At 43.8% G+C, this 16,609-nt stretch overlaps 1 protein-coding gene across 1 annotated transcript in view; it reads left to right on the forward strand.

The window, feature by feature from the left end:
- The first annotated feature begins 21 nt into the window (after window positions 1–21).
- LOC110501948 (protein FAM124A) overlaps window positions 22–16,609 on the forward strand; it is a 59,461-nt gene continuing 42,873 nt past the window's right edge. Inside the window, exons 1-2 of the mRNA XM_021579825.2 lie at window positions 22–271; window positions 5,583–5,614. Of these exons, the coding sequence (XP_021435500.2) occupies window positions 198–271; window positions 5,583–5,614 (106 nt within the window). The 5' untranslated portion in view covers window positions 22–197. The remainder of the gene's footprint in view (window positions 272–5,582; window positions 5,615–16,609) is intronic.

The raw sequence follows: 16,609 nt of genomic DNA on the forward strand, positions 1-16,609 counted from the left end.
ATGACGCAGTGGGGAGCCAGCCTGTTGCTGCTGGAGCGATCAGGAGAATGTTCTGCAGGGCTGCGAGAGAGAGGTAGAGGTTCGCGTCGCTTCTTGCCTCTTCTGTTCCCTCTCTTCTTTTTAACGTCGAAGAAGGTTGTTTAGAGCCGCGCTCCAACAAAGGTTTCTGAACAATTGAGAAATAATGCAAACTAAATATGTTGTTATCCTTTGAGATGGAGAAGAATTCAACAGAAGATGACTGCGTGGATTCAGGAGCAGAGACTGGAGGGTGAGTTTTTGGGGGTTTAGTTGGTTGAGGAACTTACTTCTCCACGTCTTGAAAAGTACTTACATCTTTCTCTTACTGTATCGACATGTTATTCCAATGTTTAGTGAGACTTTAATTATGCCACAGACCTGTAGTCAACAAGTCACTTGATCCAATCGTCAAATCTCACAAAGCTCATTAATTTGGTTTGACAGATTACAGCAGGAGGAGGAGGAGGAGGAGGGTGAAGGCTGCAGAATGTTTTGGTTGTATGGGGGCCGGGAAAACTTAATTGAGTTTGGAAAAGTTCCTCAGCTCGTTGTTCACCCATCCATATGCTGCTTGGCACTAAGCACTAGGACATCTGCCACGGGAGATTTAAAACCCTAATGCTTTTGTGGAAAGTAGCTGGCAATGTGGAACTAATGACTATCTTTAATTAAGAACAGATTGTAACGTGTTCCTTTGACACAAATCTAATGTTGATGAATTGTAGCCTAATGATGCTGCCAATGCTATATTAATCCAAACATCAAAATATACATGTGTTGTTCATTGTTTTGTTTTCAGCTATTAAGCAAAGATGCTCCCTGGTTTGGTATGTTGCTGATAACTTTGGTGTGTAGGCTAGTGTGTGTGTGTAGCCTAGTGCCTTTCTTCTTGCCCCAAACCTGGGCTTGAACCACAACGATAGAAACAGTCACCCTCGAAGCATCGTTACCTGTCGCTCCACAAAAGCCACGGCTCTTGCAGAGGAAGGGGAACGAGCGTCTCAGAGCGAGTGACGTCGCTGAGTTCTTTTTAAAACGCTGCAATCGCGCACCGCCAATTAGCTAACCATTTCACCACGGTTACCGATGTAGGTGTGTGTGTGTGTGTGTGTGTGTGTGTGTGTGTGTGTGTGTGTGTGTGTGTGTGTGTGTGTGTGTGTGTGTTTAGGTTAGTGTGTATTAGTGAAGTGTGTGTGTGTGTGTGTGTGTGTGTGTGTGTGTTTAGGTTAATGTGTATTAGTGAAATGTGTGTGTGTGTGTGTGTGTGTGTGTGTGTGTGTGTGTGTGTGTGTGTGTGTGTGTGTGTGTGTATGTATTAGTGAAGTGTGTGTGTGTTTAGGTTAGTGTGTATTAGTGAAGTGTGTGTGTGTTTAGGTTAGTGTGTATTAGTGTGTGTGTGTGTATTTAGGTTAGTGTGTATTAGTGAAGTGTGTGTGTGTGTTTAGGTTAGTGTGTATTAGTGAAGTGCGTGTGTGTTTAGGTTAGTGTATATTAGTGACGTGTGTGTGTGTGTGTGTGTGGGGGGTGGGGGGGAGGATTCAAGCCAGCTCCAAGGGGTAGGGGTTCTTTTTAAAACGCTGCAATCGCGCACCGCCAATTAGCTAACCATTTCACCACGGTTACCGATGTAGGTGTGTGTGTGTGTGTGTGTGTGTGTGTGTGTGTGTGTGTGTGTGTGTGTGTGTGTGTGTGTGTGTGTGTGTGTGTTTAGGTTAGTGTGTATTAGTGAAGTGTGTGTGTGTGTGTGTGTGTGTGTGTGTGTGTGTGTTTAGGTTAATGTGTATTAGTGAAATGTGTGTGTGTGTGTGTGTGTGTGTGTGTGTGTGTGTGTGTGTGTGTGTGTGTGTATGTATTAGTGAAGTGTGTGTGTGTTTAGGTTAGTGTGTATTAGTGAAGTGTGTGTGTGTTTAGGTTAGTGTGTATTAGTGTGTGTGTGTGTATTTAGGTTAGTGTGTATTAGTGAAGTGTGTGTGTGTGTTTAGGTTAGTGTGTATTAGTGAAGTGCGTGTGTGTTTAGGTTAGTGTATATTAGTGACGTGTGTGTGTGTGTGTGTGTGGGGGGTGGGGGGGAGGATTCAAGCCAGCTCCAAGGGGTAGGGGTTGACTTTCACTTCCATCAATGTGAAAGGGGGAAATGCTAAATTATCGACAACATTGTGGCAATTCAGCTGATTCCACCTTAGCAGTTGAGTAAAAGGTTCCTCTGTAGGTTAGTTTGATATGATCTGCCCCCCCCCCCCCCCCCCTCCAAACCCAAATCCCACCTCATCAACCCTTCTCTCCAACCTCAGAATACCCCCTAATCTAGCCTGCAAAAGCAACAGTCAAAACTGCTGTGAAGTTACTGGATGTCCTTTGGCTGCATTTCATCCCAGAACGAGCTGTTCTCTCTCATTTTAACCTCCCTCACAATTGAAGATGGTGTCAGGAAAAAAAATGTATAGATATTAAATGAAATCTCTTGACACCTGATCTAAGGTCAGTTTGGCTTCTAACCTCCCGGTGGTAAAAGGTTAGACACAGGACCGGGGAAGCTGATGTTAAATCAGTGTAACTTCTCAGATTTTACGCTATGAGAACATCTATCTGTCATCAGTCCATCTCTATAAACCATCTTGTTTGCGTGTGATAGCCAGTCAGGGTTCGGAAACGCACAAAGGACTGGAAAACGCTGAAGTGAACGGAAAAGCACCAGTTCTCTTATGATAACCTGACACTCGCTCGGGTCTGACTGGGTCATATCCTCTCAGGAATGTTTACTCCGGTCCATATTTCTCCTCTTAACTCATCTTCCCCCTCACCTCTCCCTCTCTGTCTCTCTCTCTCTCTCTCTTTTTCTCTCTCTCTGTCTCTGTCTCTCTCTCTGTCTCTGTTTCTCTCTCTCTCTCTCTCTCTTTTTCTCTGTCTCTCTCTCTCTCTCTCTCTCTGTCTCTCTCTCAATTCAATTCAAGGGCTTTATTGGCATGGGAAACATGTGTTAACATTGCCAAAGCAAGTGAGTTAGATAATATATAAAGTGAATATATAAAGTGAAATAAACAATACAAATTAACAGTAAACATTACACATACAGAAGTTTCAAAACAATAAAGACATTACAAATGTCATATATATATACAGTCTCTCTCTCTCTCTGTCTCTCTCTCTCTGTCTCTCTCTCTCTCTCTCTCTCTCTCTCTCTCTCTCTGTCTCTCTCTCTGTCTCTCTCTCTGTCTCTCTCTCTGTCTCTCTCTCTGTCTCTCTCTCTGTCTCTCTCTGTCTCTCAGTCTCTCTTGGAACCCTGTACACTTATTAATATAACCGCAGAGCTATGTCCTGCACATAATACCATTATAGATAGGCTATAAACTAAGTGGTCATTCTCAGGGGAAACTTAGGTGCATACAAAATGCACCCTATTCCTTATATAGTAGTGCACTAAATAGGTAATAGTGTTCAATTTGGGGACGTAGCCTTAATATGCATGACTGACCTTTTGCTTATATAAGGCAGAGTTGTGTTTATTTAGTTTGGCGGTAGATGAAGTGAAATGGTGTGGCCGTCGCGCTCTTTAGCTCTCTAGCCAGACTGGGGAAGAGAGAGGCCCGCTAACTGGGTCTGAGGCTGCCCTGCCAAAACCCCCAGAGAGCACTCAGCACAAACCCTATTATTCTATACTGTAGGCCTATAAAGCTTCAGCATTACCACTCTGCCCCCTCCCCTCTCTTGTTCCACTTCCTGTTTTCCAACCTGAGTCCCTCTGTCTTCTTTAGTTTTTGTATTGTTTTACATGTTATATATATATATATATAAATTGAACCTTTATTTAACGTGGCAAGTCAGTTAAGAACAAAGTCTTATTTACAATGATGGCCTGCCCCTGACCAAACCAGGACGATGCTGGTTACGATGCAGGACGATGCTGGGCCTATTGGACGCCGCCCTATGGGACTCGATACGAAACGGGGACTGTAGTGACGCCCTCTTGCACTGAGATGCAGTGCCTTAGACCGCTGCGCCTCTTGGGAGCCCGTTGTCGCCGCTCTGTCTGTCTGTCTGTCTGCCTGTCTGTCTGCCTGTCTGTCTGTCTGCCTGTCTGTCTGTCTGTCTGTCTGTCTGTCTGTCTCTGTCTCTCTCTCTCTCTCTCTCTCTCGCTCTGTCTCTCTGTCTCTCTCTCTCTGTCTCTGTCTCTGTACAATACCCGTGTTTATTAGTGTGATTACCGGTTTGATCTACTTTAGGAAACAGAACCGTCAGTAAACAACCCTTCTGTTGACTTCAGTTCCGATTAAATTAGAGAGCGACATGGAAGGTCTTTCAGATGTTCTTTACTCTCTAATACAGGGCTGCCCAACCCTCTTCCTGGAGATCTACTGTCCTGTAGGGTTTCAGTCCAACCCTCTTCCTGGAGATCTATTGTCCTGTAGGGTTTCAGTCCACACCTGATTCTACTTATTAGCTGCTCAACAAGACCTTAGCTAGCTGAATCAGATACGCTAAGTTAGGGTTGGACTGATAACCTACAGGACAATAGATCTCCAGGAAGAGGGTTGAAACTGATAACCTACAGGACGGTAGATATCCAGGAAGAGGATTGAAACTGATAACCTACAGGACAGTAGATCTCCAGGAAGAGGGTTGCCCTGAAAACCTACAGGACGGTAGATCTCCAGGAAGAGGCTTGGACTGCCCTGCTCTAATATATACGAGTGTCGTCCGTTGACTCAGAAGACCCAGTGAGGTCATACTTAAAGAGTAGAAGTATGATAAACAGCATGTTGGTCTTGAGATGTGTTAGTGTTAGTCTGGTACATTATCCTTACAGTAGACATTGGGGGAGTCCCAAATGGCACCCTATTCCCTATGTAGTGCACTACTTTTGACCAGGGACTATATAAGGAACAAGGTGCTATTTGGGATGCTGTTCTAGTCTCTTTCACCAGACTCAGGGTGCTCCGCACGCTCAGCCACTATGAGAGGAGACTACAGTAGACCATACAGAATAGCACAGTGCATTGTGGTTAAAACTATCTAGTCCTTGCGTAGCTCCGTCTGAATTCGAGAGTGGTTACTTTTACAGACACTTTGTTATTGTTTCTTCTGAATCTGGAGCAGCTTTTAGCTTCGCCCTCTCTTAAAAGATGTAGAAATGATTCACTTTGTCAATTACGATTTTACGTAATCACAAAGTCAACATTTTATAAGAACATCTGAAGTTAATTTAGGGCTCCCGAGTGGCGCAGCGGTCTAAGGCACTGCAGTACCCTGGTTCAAATCCAGGCTGTATCACAACCGGCTGTGAATTGGAGTCTCATAGGGCTGCACACAGTTGGCCCAGCGGTTTGGCCGGCGTAGGCCGTCATTGCACATAAGAATTTGTTCTTAACTGACTTGCCTAGTTAAATAAAAAATATAGTTTTTATACCTATGTTATAGGACACAGTTAGTTGACTACACACTAACCTCCCCAACAGCAGTATTTGACCAGATGTACTCCCCAACTTTGAAATATGAGTAACAACCTTTAAATCATTAACAGTGCTGTAGAACTGGACCTAATGTCTCTCTCTGTTTCACTGCAGGTCTGATTACAGTCCCATGTCTTCAGCGAGCAGTAAGTAAACTGACGCCGACTTAAAACATCTCACCTTGCAGCTATCCATCACACTGAACACACTGCAACATGTTCTACCTCTCATCATACTGCACACACTGCATCACACTGCAACACACTGCAACACACTGCATCACACTGCATCACACTGCAACACACTGCAACATGTTCTACCTCTCATCATACTGCACACACTGCATCACACTGCAACATGTTCTACCTCTCATCATACTGCACACACTGCATCACACTGCAACACACTGCATCACACTGCAACACACTGCATCACACTGCAACACACTGCAACATGTTCTACCTCTCATCATACTGCACACACTGCATCACACTGCAACACACTGCACACACTGCACACACTGCAACATGTTCTACCTCTCATCATACTGCACACACTGCATCACACTGCAACACACTGCACACACTGCAACATGTTATACCTCTCAACACACTGAACACATGTTCTACCTCTCATCACACTGCAACATGTTCTACCTCTCATCACACTGAACACATGTTCTACCTCTCATCACACTGAACACATGTTCTACCTCTCATCACACTGAACACATGTTCTACCTCTCATCACACTGAACACATGTTCTACCTCTCATCACACTGAACACATGTTCTACCTCTCATCACACTGAACACATGTTCTACCTCTCATCACACTGAACACATGTTCTACCTCTCATCACACTGAACACATGTTCTACCTCTCATCACACTGAACACATGTTCTACCTCTCATCACACTGAACACATGTTCTACCTCTCATCACACTGAACACATGTTCTACCTCTCAACACACTGAACACATGTTCTACCTCTCAACACACTGAACACATGTTCTACCTCTCAACACACTGCAACATGTTCTACCTCTCATCACACTATTTGGTGCTAGTAGCAGTGAGGCCCAGTGTTGGGTTGAGGACTCCCCAGCGTGATGTTTTTGTACCTCTCATCACACTATTTGGTGCTAGTAGCAGTGAGGCCCAGTGTTGGGTTGAGGACTCCCCAGGGTAATGTTTTAGTACAGAGGTAGATAGTGGAGCTGCTACTCTGCATGGAGGTTGTGTGTGTGTGTGTGTGTGTGTGTGTGTGTGTGTGTGTGTGTGTGTGTGTGTGTGTGTGTGTGTGTGTGTGTGTGTGTGTGTGTGTGTGTATGTGTGTGTCAACCTAACTGGACTGTATGTGGCTAGTAGCAGTATGGCCCAGTGTTGTGTTGAGTTGTCCCCAGGGTGGTGTTTTAGTGTAGCTGCTACTCTGCATGGAGGTTGTGTGTGTGTGTGTGTGTGTGTGTGTGTGTGTGTGTGTGTGTGTGTGTGTGTGTGTATGTCAACCTAACTGGACTGTATGTGGCTAGTAGCAGTATGGCCCAGTGTTGTGTTGAGTTGTCCCCAGGGTGGTGTTTTAGTGTAGCTGCTACTCTGCATGGAGGTTGTGTGTGTGTGTGTGTGTGTGTGTGTGTGTGTGTGTGTGTGTGTGTGTGTGTGTGTGTGTGTGTGTGTGTGTGTGTGTGTGTGTGTGTGTGTGTGTGTGTGTGTGTGTGTGTATGTCAACCTAACTGGACTGTATGTGGCTAGTAGCAGTATGGCCCAGTGTTGTGTTGAGTTGTCCCCAGGGTGGTGTTTTAGTGTAGCTGCTACTCTGCATGGAGGTGTTTAGGGTAGACAGGCATCTCAGTGTTGTGTTGAGTTGTCCCCAGGGTGGTGTTTTAGTGTAGCTGCTACTCTGCATGGAGGTGTTTAGGGTAGACAGGCATCTCAGTGTTGTGTTGGGTAAAATACCTTCTCACAATGGTAGGATTATGTCCAATATTAGACCATTAATCTGGCCTCAGGAAGCAACGTTATCGCACAGCCTGCCACAGGATGTGAAGGGCCACACACACAGACACACACACACACACACAGACACACACACACACACACACACTGGCTTTCCCCCTGTCTTTCCTGTGTCACCTCTTGCTGGCTCTGCCTACCATTGTCTCTGTCTCTGCAGGGGAACAGGGTGGGAACACAGACAGACACAGACAGACTGACACACTCACATACACATGCACACTCTCTCTCTCTGTCTCTCTCTGTGTCTCTCTCTTTGTGCCTCTCTCTCTTTCTGTATCTCTCTCTCTGTGTCTCTCTCGCTGTGTGTGTCTCTCTCTCTCTGTGTGTCTCTCTCTCTCTGTGTATCTCTCTCTCTCTCTGTGTATCTCTCTCTGTGTATCTCTCTCTGTGTGTGTCTCTCTCTCTGTGTATCTCTCTCTGTGTGTCTCTCTCGCTGTGTGTCTCTCTCGCTGTGTGTCTCTCTCTCTGTGTCTCTCTCTCTCTCTGTGTCTCTCTCTCTCTCTCTCTCTCTGTGTCTCTCACTCTCTGTCTCTCTCTCTCTCTCTCCTCTCTCTCTCGCTCTCTCTCTCTCTCTCTCTCAATTCAATTCAATTCAAGGGCTTTATTGGCATGGGAAACGTGTTAACATTGCCAAAGCAAGTGAGGTAGATAATATATAAAGTGAATATATAAAGTGAAAAACAATCAAAATTAACAGTAAACATTACACATACAGAAGTTTCAAAACAATAAAGACATTACAAATGTCATATTATATATACACAGTGTTTTAACAATGTACAAATGGTTAAAGGACACAAGATAAAATAAATAAGCATAAATATGGGTTGTATTTACAATGGTGTTTGTTCTTCACTGGTTGCCCTTTTCTCGTGGCAACAGGTCACAAATCTTGCTGCTGTGATGGCACACTGTGGAATTTCACCCAGTAGATATGGGAGTTTTTCAAAATTGGATTTGTTTTCGAATTCTTTGTGGATCTGTGTAATCTGAGGGAAATATGTCTCTCTAATATGGTCATACATTGGGCAGGAGGTTAGGAAGTGCAGCTCAGTTTCCACCTCATTTTGTGGGCAGTGAGCACATAACCTGTCTTCTCTTGAGAGCCATGTCTGCCTACGGCGGCCTTTCTCAATAGCAAGGCTATGCTCACTGAGTCTGTACATAGTCAAAGCTTTCCTTCATTTTGGGTCAGTCACAGTGGTCAGGTATTCTGCTGCTGTGTACTCTCTGTGTAGGGCCAAATAGCATTCTAGTTTGCTCTGTTTTTTTGTTAATTCTTTCCAATGTGTCAAGTAATTATCTTTTTGTTTTCTCATGATTTGGTTGAGTCTAATTGTGCTGTTGTCCTGGGGCTCTGTAGGGTGTGTTTGTGTTTGTGAACAGAGCCCCAGGACCAGCTTGCTTAGGGGACTCTTTTCCAGGTTCATCTCCAGGTTCATCTCTCTGGAGGCGATGGCTTTGTTATGGAAGGTTTGGGAATCGCTTCCTTTTAGGTGGTTATAGAATTTAACGGCTCTTTTCTGGATTTTGATAATTAGTGGGTATCTGCCTAATTCTGCTCTGCATGCATTATTTGGTGTTCTACGTTGTACACGGAGGATATTTTTGCAGAATTCTGCGTGCAGAGTCTCAATTTGGTGTTTGTCCCATTTTGTGAAGTCTTGGTAGGTGAGCGGACCCCAGACCTCACAACCATAAAGGGCAGTGGGCTCTATGACTGATTCAAGTATTTTTAGCCAGATCCTAATTGGTATGTTGAAATGTATGTTCCTTTTGATGGCATAGAATGCCCTTCTTGCCTTGTCTCTCAGATCGTTCACAGCTTTGTGGAAGTTACCTGTGGCGCTGATGTTTAGGCCAAGATATGTATATATATGCTCTAGGGCAACAGTGTCCAGATGGAATTTGTATTTGTGGTCCTGGTGACTGGACCTTTTTTGGAACACCATTATTTTGGTCTTACTGAGATTTACTGTCAGGGCCCAGGCCTGACAGAATCTGTGCATAAGATCTAGGTGCTGCTGTAGGCCCTCCTTGGTTGGTGACAGTGTTGGGTTGAGGACTCCCCAGGGGAATGTTTCTCTCTCTCTCTCTGTTTCTCTCTCTCTCTCTCTGTTGCTCTCTCTCTCTCTCTCTCTGTTTCTCTCTGGGTCTGAAGGCAGATTCCCTGAACAGACAAAGACAGGAGAGAAAGGGAACGATAAGAGAGAAAGACAGAGAGTGTGAAAGTGATTGAGAGGGTTGGAGTGAAAGCAATGTGACTTCCTATTGTTCCAGACAGGAACAGCCTTGTAAAAATCATCAGTTTGCTTGATTGAGTCCTTTCATTGAATATGAAGCTCACCTCCAACATGTTATGTGTGTTTAGTGAAGAGAGCCGCAGTCAGTGAAAGCAATTCGACTAGCAGACACAGAATGTAGATGCCTGAGAAGGAGACAGATTTGAAGGACATGTTGAACATTTTATACTCATATTTTAGATAAGCCAGCCTCACATGCTCCGAATACAGCCGGGTGTAGACTGAAATGCTTTCTTACGAGCCGTTCCCAACGATGCAGTTAAAAATAGTGGCACAAAAGGAATACAATACACAAGAATGGGGATATATACAGGAAGTACCAGATCAATGTGGAGCTATATACAGGAAGTACCAGATCAATATGGAGATATATACAGGAAGTACCAGATCAATATGGAGCTATATACAGGAAGTACCAGATCAATATGGAGCTATATACAGGAAGTACCAGATCAATATGGAGCTCTATACAGGAAGTACCAGATCAATGTGGAGCTATATACAGGAAGTACCAGATCAATATGGAGATATATACAGGAAGTACCAGATCAATATGGAGCTATATACAGGAAGTACCAGATCAATATGGAGCTATATACAGGAAGTACCAGATCAATATGGAGCTATATATAGGGAGTACCAGATCAATATGGAGCTATAAACAGGAAGTACCAGATCAATGTGGAGCTATATACAGGAAGTACCAGTACCAGATCAATGTGGTGCTATAAACAGGGAGTACCAGTACCAGATCAATGTGGAGCTATATACAGGGAGTACCAGATCAATATGGAGCTATATACAGGAAGTACCAGATCAATATGGAGCTATAAACAGGAAGTACCAGATATATATGGAGCAATATACAGGAAGTACCAGATCAATATGGAGCTATAAACAGGAAGTACCAGATCAATATGGAGCAATATACAGGAAGTACCAGATCAATGTGGAGCTATATACAGGAAGTACCAGATCAATATGGAGCTATATACAGGAAGTACCAGATCAATATGGAGCTATAAACAGGAAGTACCAGATCAATATGGAGCAATATACAGGAAATACCAGATCAATGTGGAGCAATATACAGGAAGTACCAGATTATTACCAGATCAATATGGAGCTAAATACAGGAAGTACCAGATCAATGTGGAGCTATATACAGGAAGTACCAGATCAATATGGAGCTATAAACAGGAAGTACCAGATCAATATGGAGCAATATACAGGAAATACCAGATCAATGTGGAGCAATATACAGGAAGTACCAGATTATTACCAGATCAATATGGAGCTAAATACAGGAAGTACCAGATCAATATAGAGCTATATACAGGAAGTACCAGATCAGTATGGAGCTATATACAGGAAGTACCAGTACCAGATCAATGTGGAGCTATATACAGGAAGTACCAGATCAATATGGAGCTATATACAGGAAGTACCAGATCAATATGGAGTTATATACAGGAAGTACCAGATCAATATGGAGCTATATACAGGGAGTACCAGTACCAGATCAATGTGGAGCTATATACAGAGAGTACCAGTACCAGATCAATGTGGAGCTATATACAGGTGGTACCAGTACCAGATCAATATGGAGCTATATACAGGGAGTACCAGTACCAGATCAATGTGGAGCTATATACAGGGAGTACCAGTACCAGATCATTGTGGAGCTATATACAGGGAGTACCAGATCAATGTGGAGCTATATACAGGGAGTACCAGATCAATATGGAGCTATATACAGAAAGTACCAGATCAATATGGAGCTATATACAGGAAGTACCAGATCAATGTGGAGCTATATACAGGGAGTACCAGTACCAGATCAATGTGGAGCTATATACAGGGAGTACCAGATCAATGTGGAGCTATATACAGGGAGTACCAGTACCAGATCAATGTGGAGCTATATATCCGTTGCTGACAGGTGTGAAAAATTAAGCACACAGCCCTGCAATCTTTGTAGACAAATATTGGCAGTGGAACGGCCTTACTGAAGAGCTCGGTGACTTTCAATGTGGCACCGTCATAGGATGCCACCTTTCCAACAAGTCAGTTCATCAAATTTCTGCCCCGGTCAACTGTAAGTGCTGTTATTGTGAAGTGGAAATGTCTAGGAGCATCAAGCGTCGGCTGGTGTAAAGCTCACCGTCATTGGACTCTGGAGCAGTGGAAACGCATTCTCTGGAGTGATGAATCAAGTTTCTGGCAGTCTGACGGACAAATCTGGGTTTGGCGGATACCAGGAGAACTCTACCTTTGCTGTTTTAGCATGACAACGCCCCCCCGTGCACAAAGTGAGGTCCAAACAAAAATGGTTTGTGGAGATCGATGTAAAAGACCTTGACTGACCTGCACAGATCCCTGACTTCAACCTCATCGTACGAACACCTTTGGGATGAATTAGAAAACCGACTGTGAGCCAGGCCTAATCACCCAACATCAGTGCCCGACCTCACTAATACTCACGAATGGAAGCAAATCCCCGCAGCAATGTTCCATCATCTAGTAGAAAGCCTTCCCAGAAGAGTGGAGGCTCTTATAGCAGCAATGTTCCAACATATAGTAGAAAGCCTTCCCAGAAGAGTGGAGGCTGTTATAGCAGCAATGTTCCAACATCTAGTGGAAAGCCTTCCCAGAAGAGTGGAGGCTGTTATAGCAGCAATGTTCCAACATCTAGTAGAAAGCCTTCCCAGAAGAGTGGAGGCTGTTATAGCAGCAATGTTCCAACATCTAGTAGAAAGCCTTCCCAGAAGAGTGGAGGCTGTTATAGCAGCAATGTTCCAACATCTAGTGGAAAGCCTTCCTATCAGAGTGGAGGCTGTTATAGCAGCAATGTTCCAACATCTAGTGGAAAGCCTTCCCAGAAGAGTGGAGGCTGTTATAGCAGCAATGTTCCATCATCTAGTGGGAAGCCTTCCCAGAAGAGTGGAGGCTGTTATAGCAGCAATGTTCCAACATCTAGTAGAAAGCCTTCCCAGAAGAGTGGAGGCTGTTATAGCAGCAATGTTCCAACATCTAGTGGAAAGCCTTCCTATCAGAGTGGAGGCTGTTATAGCAGCAATGTTCCAACATCTAGTGGAAAGCCTTCCCAGAAGAGTGGAGGCTGTTATAGCAGCAATGTTCCATCATCTAGTGGAAAGCCTTCCCAGAAGAGTGGAGGCTGTTATAGCAGCAATGTTCCTACATCTAGTGGAAAGCCTTCCCAGAAGAGTGGAGGCTGTTATAGCAGCAATGTTCCAACATCTAGTGGAAAGCCTTCCCAGAAGAGTAGAGGCTGTTATAGCAGCAATGTTCCAACATCTAGTGGAAAGCCTTCCTATCAGAGTGGAGGCTGTTATAGCAGCAATGTTCCAACATCTAGTGGAAAGCCTTCCCAGAAGAGTGGAGGCTGTTATAGCAGCAATGTTCCATCATCTAGTGGAAAGCCTTCCCAGAAGAGTGGAGGCTGTTATAGCAGCAATGTTCCTACATCTAGTGGAAAGCCTTCCCAGAAGAGTGGAGGCTGTTATAGCAGCAATGTTCCAACATCTAGTGGAAAGCCTTCCCAGAAGAGTAGAGGCTGTTATAGCAGCAAAGGTCAACTCCATATTAATCCCCATTGTTTTGGAGTGAAATGTTGGACGAGCAGATGTCCACATACTGTTGGTCATGGAGTGTACAGTGGCAAGATAAAGTACGTGATGCCTTTGGAATTAGCTGTATTTCTGCATAAATTGTTCATCAAATGTGATCTGATCTTCATCTAAGTCACAACAACAAACAAACCAGACAATCCGGGTTCACGTACTTTTGTCTTCCCACTGTATCTACGTGAAGGTAAAGTGTTCAGCCATGATGATAATAATAGGAGTAATAATAAGCGTAGATTGAAGTACAGAGTGGCAGCAGCATATGGTGTGTGCTCTGTCTGTCTGTCCGTCCGTCCGTCCGTCCGTCCGTCCGTCTGTCTGTCTGTCTGTCTGTCTGTCTGTGTGCGTGCTTGCGCATGTGTGTGTGCACGCGTGTGTGTGTGCGTGTGTGTGTGTGCGTGTGTGTGTGTGTGCGTGTGTGTGCGTGCGTGCGTGTGTGTGTGTGTGTGTGTGCGTGTGTGTGTGTGTGTGTGTGTGTGTGCGTGCGTGCGCGCGTGTGTGTGTGTGTAACCCGTCATTATGTCTCTCCCAGTGTCTTTCTGTGTATATTAGGCTGACAGAGACTTTTGTTTTCACAGTTGGTTTCAACACTGAGCCCCTCTATCATAACCTCTGCCCTCTGTCCATACCAGCCCTAAGCACTGGGGGCACACGCACGCACGCACACACACACACACACACACACACACACACACACACACACACACACACACTGGAGAGTCAGAGCAATAGACATGCATGCCTCTGAAGAGAGCATTCACAGGGCTCTCCATCTCTAATATTACCGTTTTTCTCATGATTAAATAATTCTGCTATATTTTTGTGCTTAGTTATGATATTACCAGATCTTCTCATGAATAAACAAATACTCTTATGGAGAAAAATAAGGCCTAGTTAATTACTTTAGACTTTATATTGATACAGCCTAGCTGATAAAACTACTACGATATCGTCTTGCACATCACACAATATCTCAACCATATATCGTCAATGTCATGTGGTTGATACTCCATATTAGCATATATCGTCCCATCCCAACCCTACTCTGTAACACACTGAAAGTCCCACATAGACACACATAAACACACACAACAGGCTAACACACTGACTGTCCCACATAGACACACATAAACACACATAAACACACACAACAGGCTAACACACTGACTGTCCCACATAAACACACAGATTAAGACACTGACTGTCCCACATAAACGCACATAAACACACAGATTAAGACACTGACTGTCCCACATAAACGCACATAAACACACAGATTAAGACACTGACTGTCCCACATAAACGCACATAAACACACAGATTAAGACACTGACTGTCCCACATAAACGCACATAAACACACAGATTAAGACACTGACTGTCCCACATAAACGCACATAAACACACAGATTAAGACACTGACTGTCCCACATAAACGCACATAAACACACAGATTAAGACACTGACTGTCCCACATAAACGCACATAAACACACAGATTAAGACACTGACTGTCCCACATAAACACACATAAACACACAGATTAAGACACTGACTGTCCCACATAAACGCACATAAACACACAGATTAAGACACTGACTGTTCCACATAGAGGTGAACATAAACACAACAGGCTAACACAGAAAGGAGAGTGTTGATTGGCCAGTAGGCTAGGTGGGAATATTCAGAATCGTTATAACCAATCAATCTGAATACTGAGAGCCTCCATCGACGCCTGATAGGCCATGCAGCAGGACAATTTGTCTTGCTGACTACACTGGCAACGTGAGTGTTGATTTTTGTCCATCCACACCAGACGATCATGACACACAGGTTGAAATATCCCAACCAACTATATTGATTTTGGGGCAGGTTGAAACACACATGAAAGATTCATGGTCATTTAGCCAGCTAGCTGTTGCTAGCTAGTTTGTCCTGGGAGTTGAACGTTGGGTTGTTAGTGTACCTGACATGCATATACGGGAGTCCTCTTTTCAGCTGGTTCCTTGAAAATCTTTTCTCCAACTATTAATCCACAGATAAAACAGGAAACCTAGTTAGTTTTTATGTTCGTTATCTTCAATTAATCTCTCCTCATTTTACTTTTTAAGCATCCATGTGGGTTTGTATCTTCCTGGTATCCAATAAGTGCTCTTTTCAGCTGGTTCCTTGTAGAATTTTGAGTCATACAAAATCTCTACTCTGATGATTAATCCACAGATAGTCGGGAAAATAAGTTAGTTTTTAATTAATCTTCCTACTTACAAGCCCTTAACCAACAATATAGTTGTAAGATAGAGTTAAGAAAATATTTACTAAATAAACTAAAGTAAAAGATTTTAAAATAAATAAAGTTCCACAATAAAATAACAATAGCGAGACTATATACAGGGTATTACGGTACAGAGTTAATGTGGAGGCTATATACAGGGTATTACGGTACAGAGTTAATGTGGAGGCTATATACAGGGTATTACGGTACAGAGTCAATGTGGAGGCTATATACAGGGTATTACGGTACAGAGTTAATGTGGAGGCTATATATAGGGTATTACGGTACAGAGTCAATGTGGAGGCTATATACAGGGTATTACGGTACAGAGTCAATGTGGAGGCTATATACAGGGTATTACGGTACAGAGTCAATGTGGAGGCTATATACAGGGTATTACGGTACAGAGTCAATGTGGAGGCTATATACAGGGTATTACGGTACAGAGTCAATGTGGAGGTTATATACAGGGTATTACGGTACAGAGTCAATGTGGAGGCTATATACAGGGTACTACGGTACAGAGTCAATGTGGAGGCTTTATACAGGGGGTACCGGTACAGAGTCAATGTGGAGGCTATATACAGGGTATTACGGTACAGAGTCAATGTGGAGGCTATATACAGGGTATTACGGTACAGAGTCAATGTGGAGGCTATATACAGGGTATTACAGTACAGAGTCAATGTGGAGGCTATATACAGGGTATTACGGTACAGAGTTAATGTGGAGGCTATATACAGGGTATTACGGTACAGAGTCAATGTGGAAGCTATATACAGGGTATTACGGTACAGAGTCAATGTGGAGGCTATATACAGGGTATTACGGTACAGAGTCAATGTGGAGGCTATATACAGGGGGTACAGGTACAGAGTCAATGTGGAGGCTATATACAGGGGG

Source organism: Oncorhynchus mykiss, chromosome 22, assembly GCF_013265735.2.
Source record: "Oncorhynchus mykiss isolate Arlee chromosome 22, USDA_OmykA_1.1, whole genome shotgun sequence".
In the NCBI taxonomy this organism is placed as follows: Eukaryota; Metazoa; Chordata; class Actinopteri; order Salmoniformes; family Salmonidae; genus Oncorhynchus; species Oncorhynchus mykiss.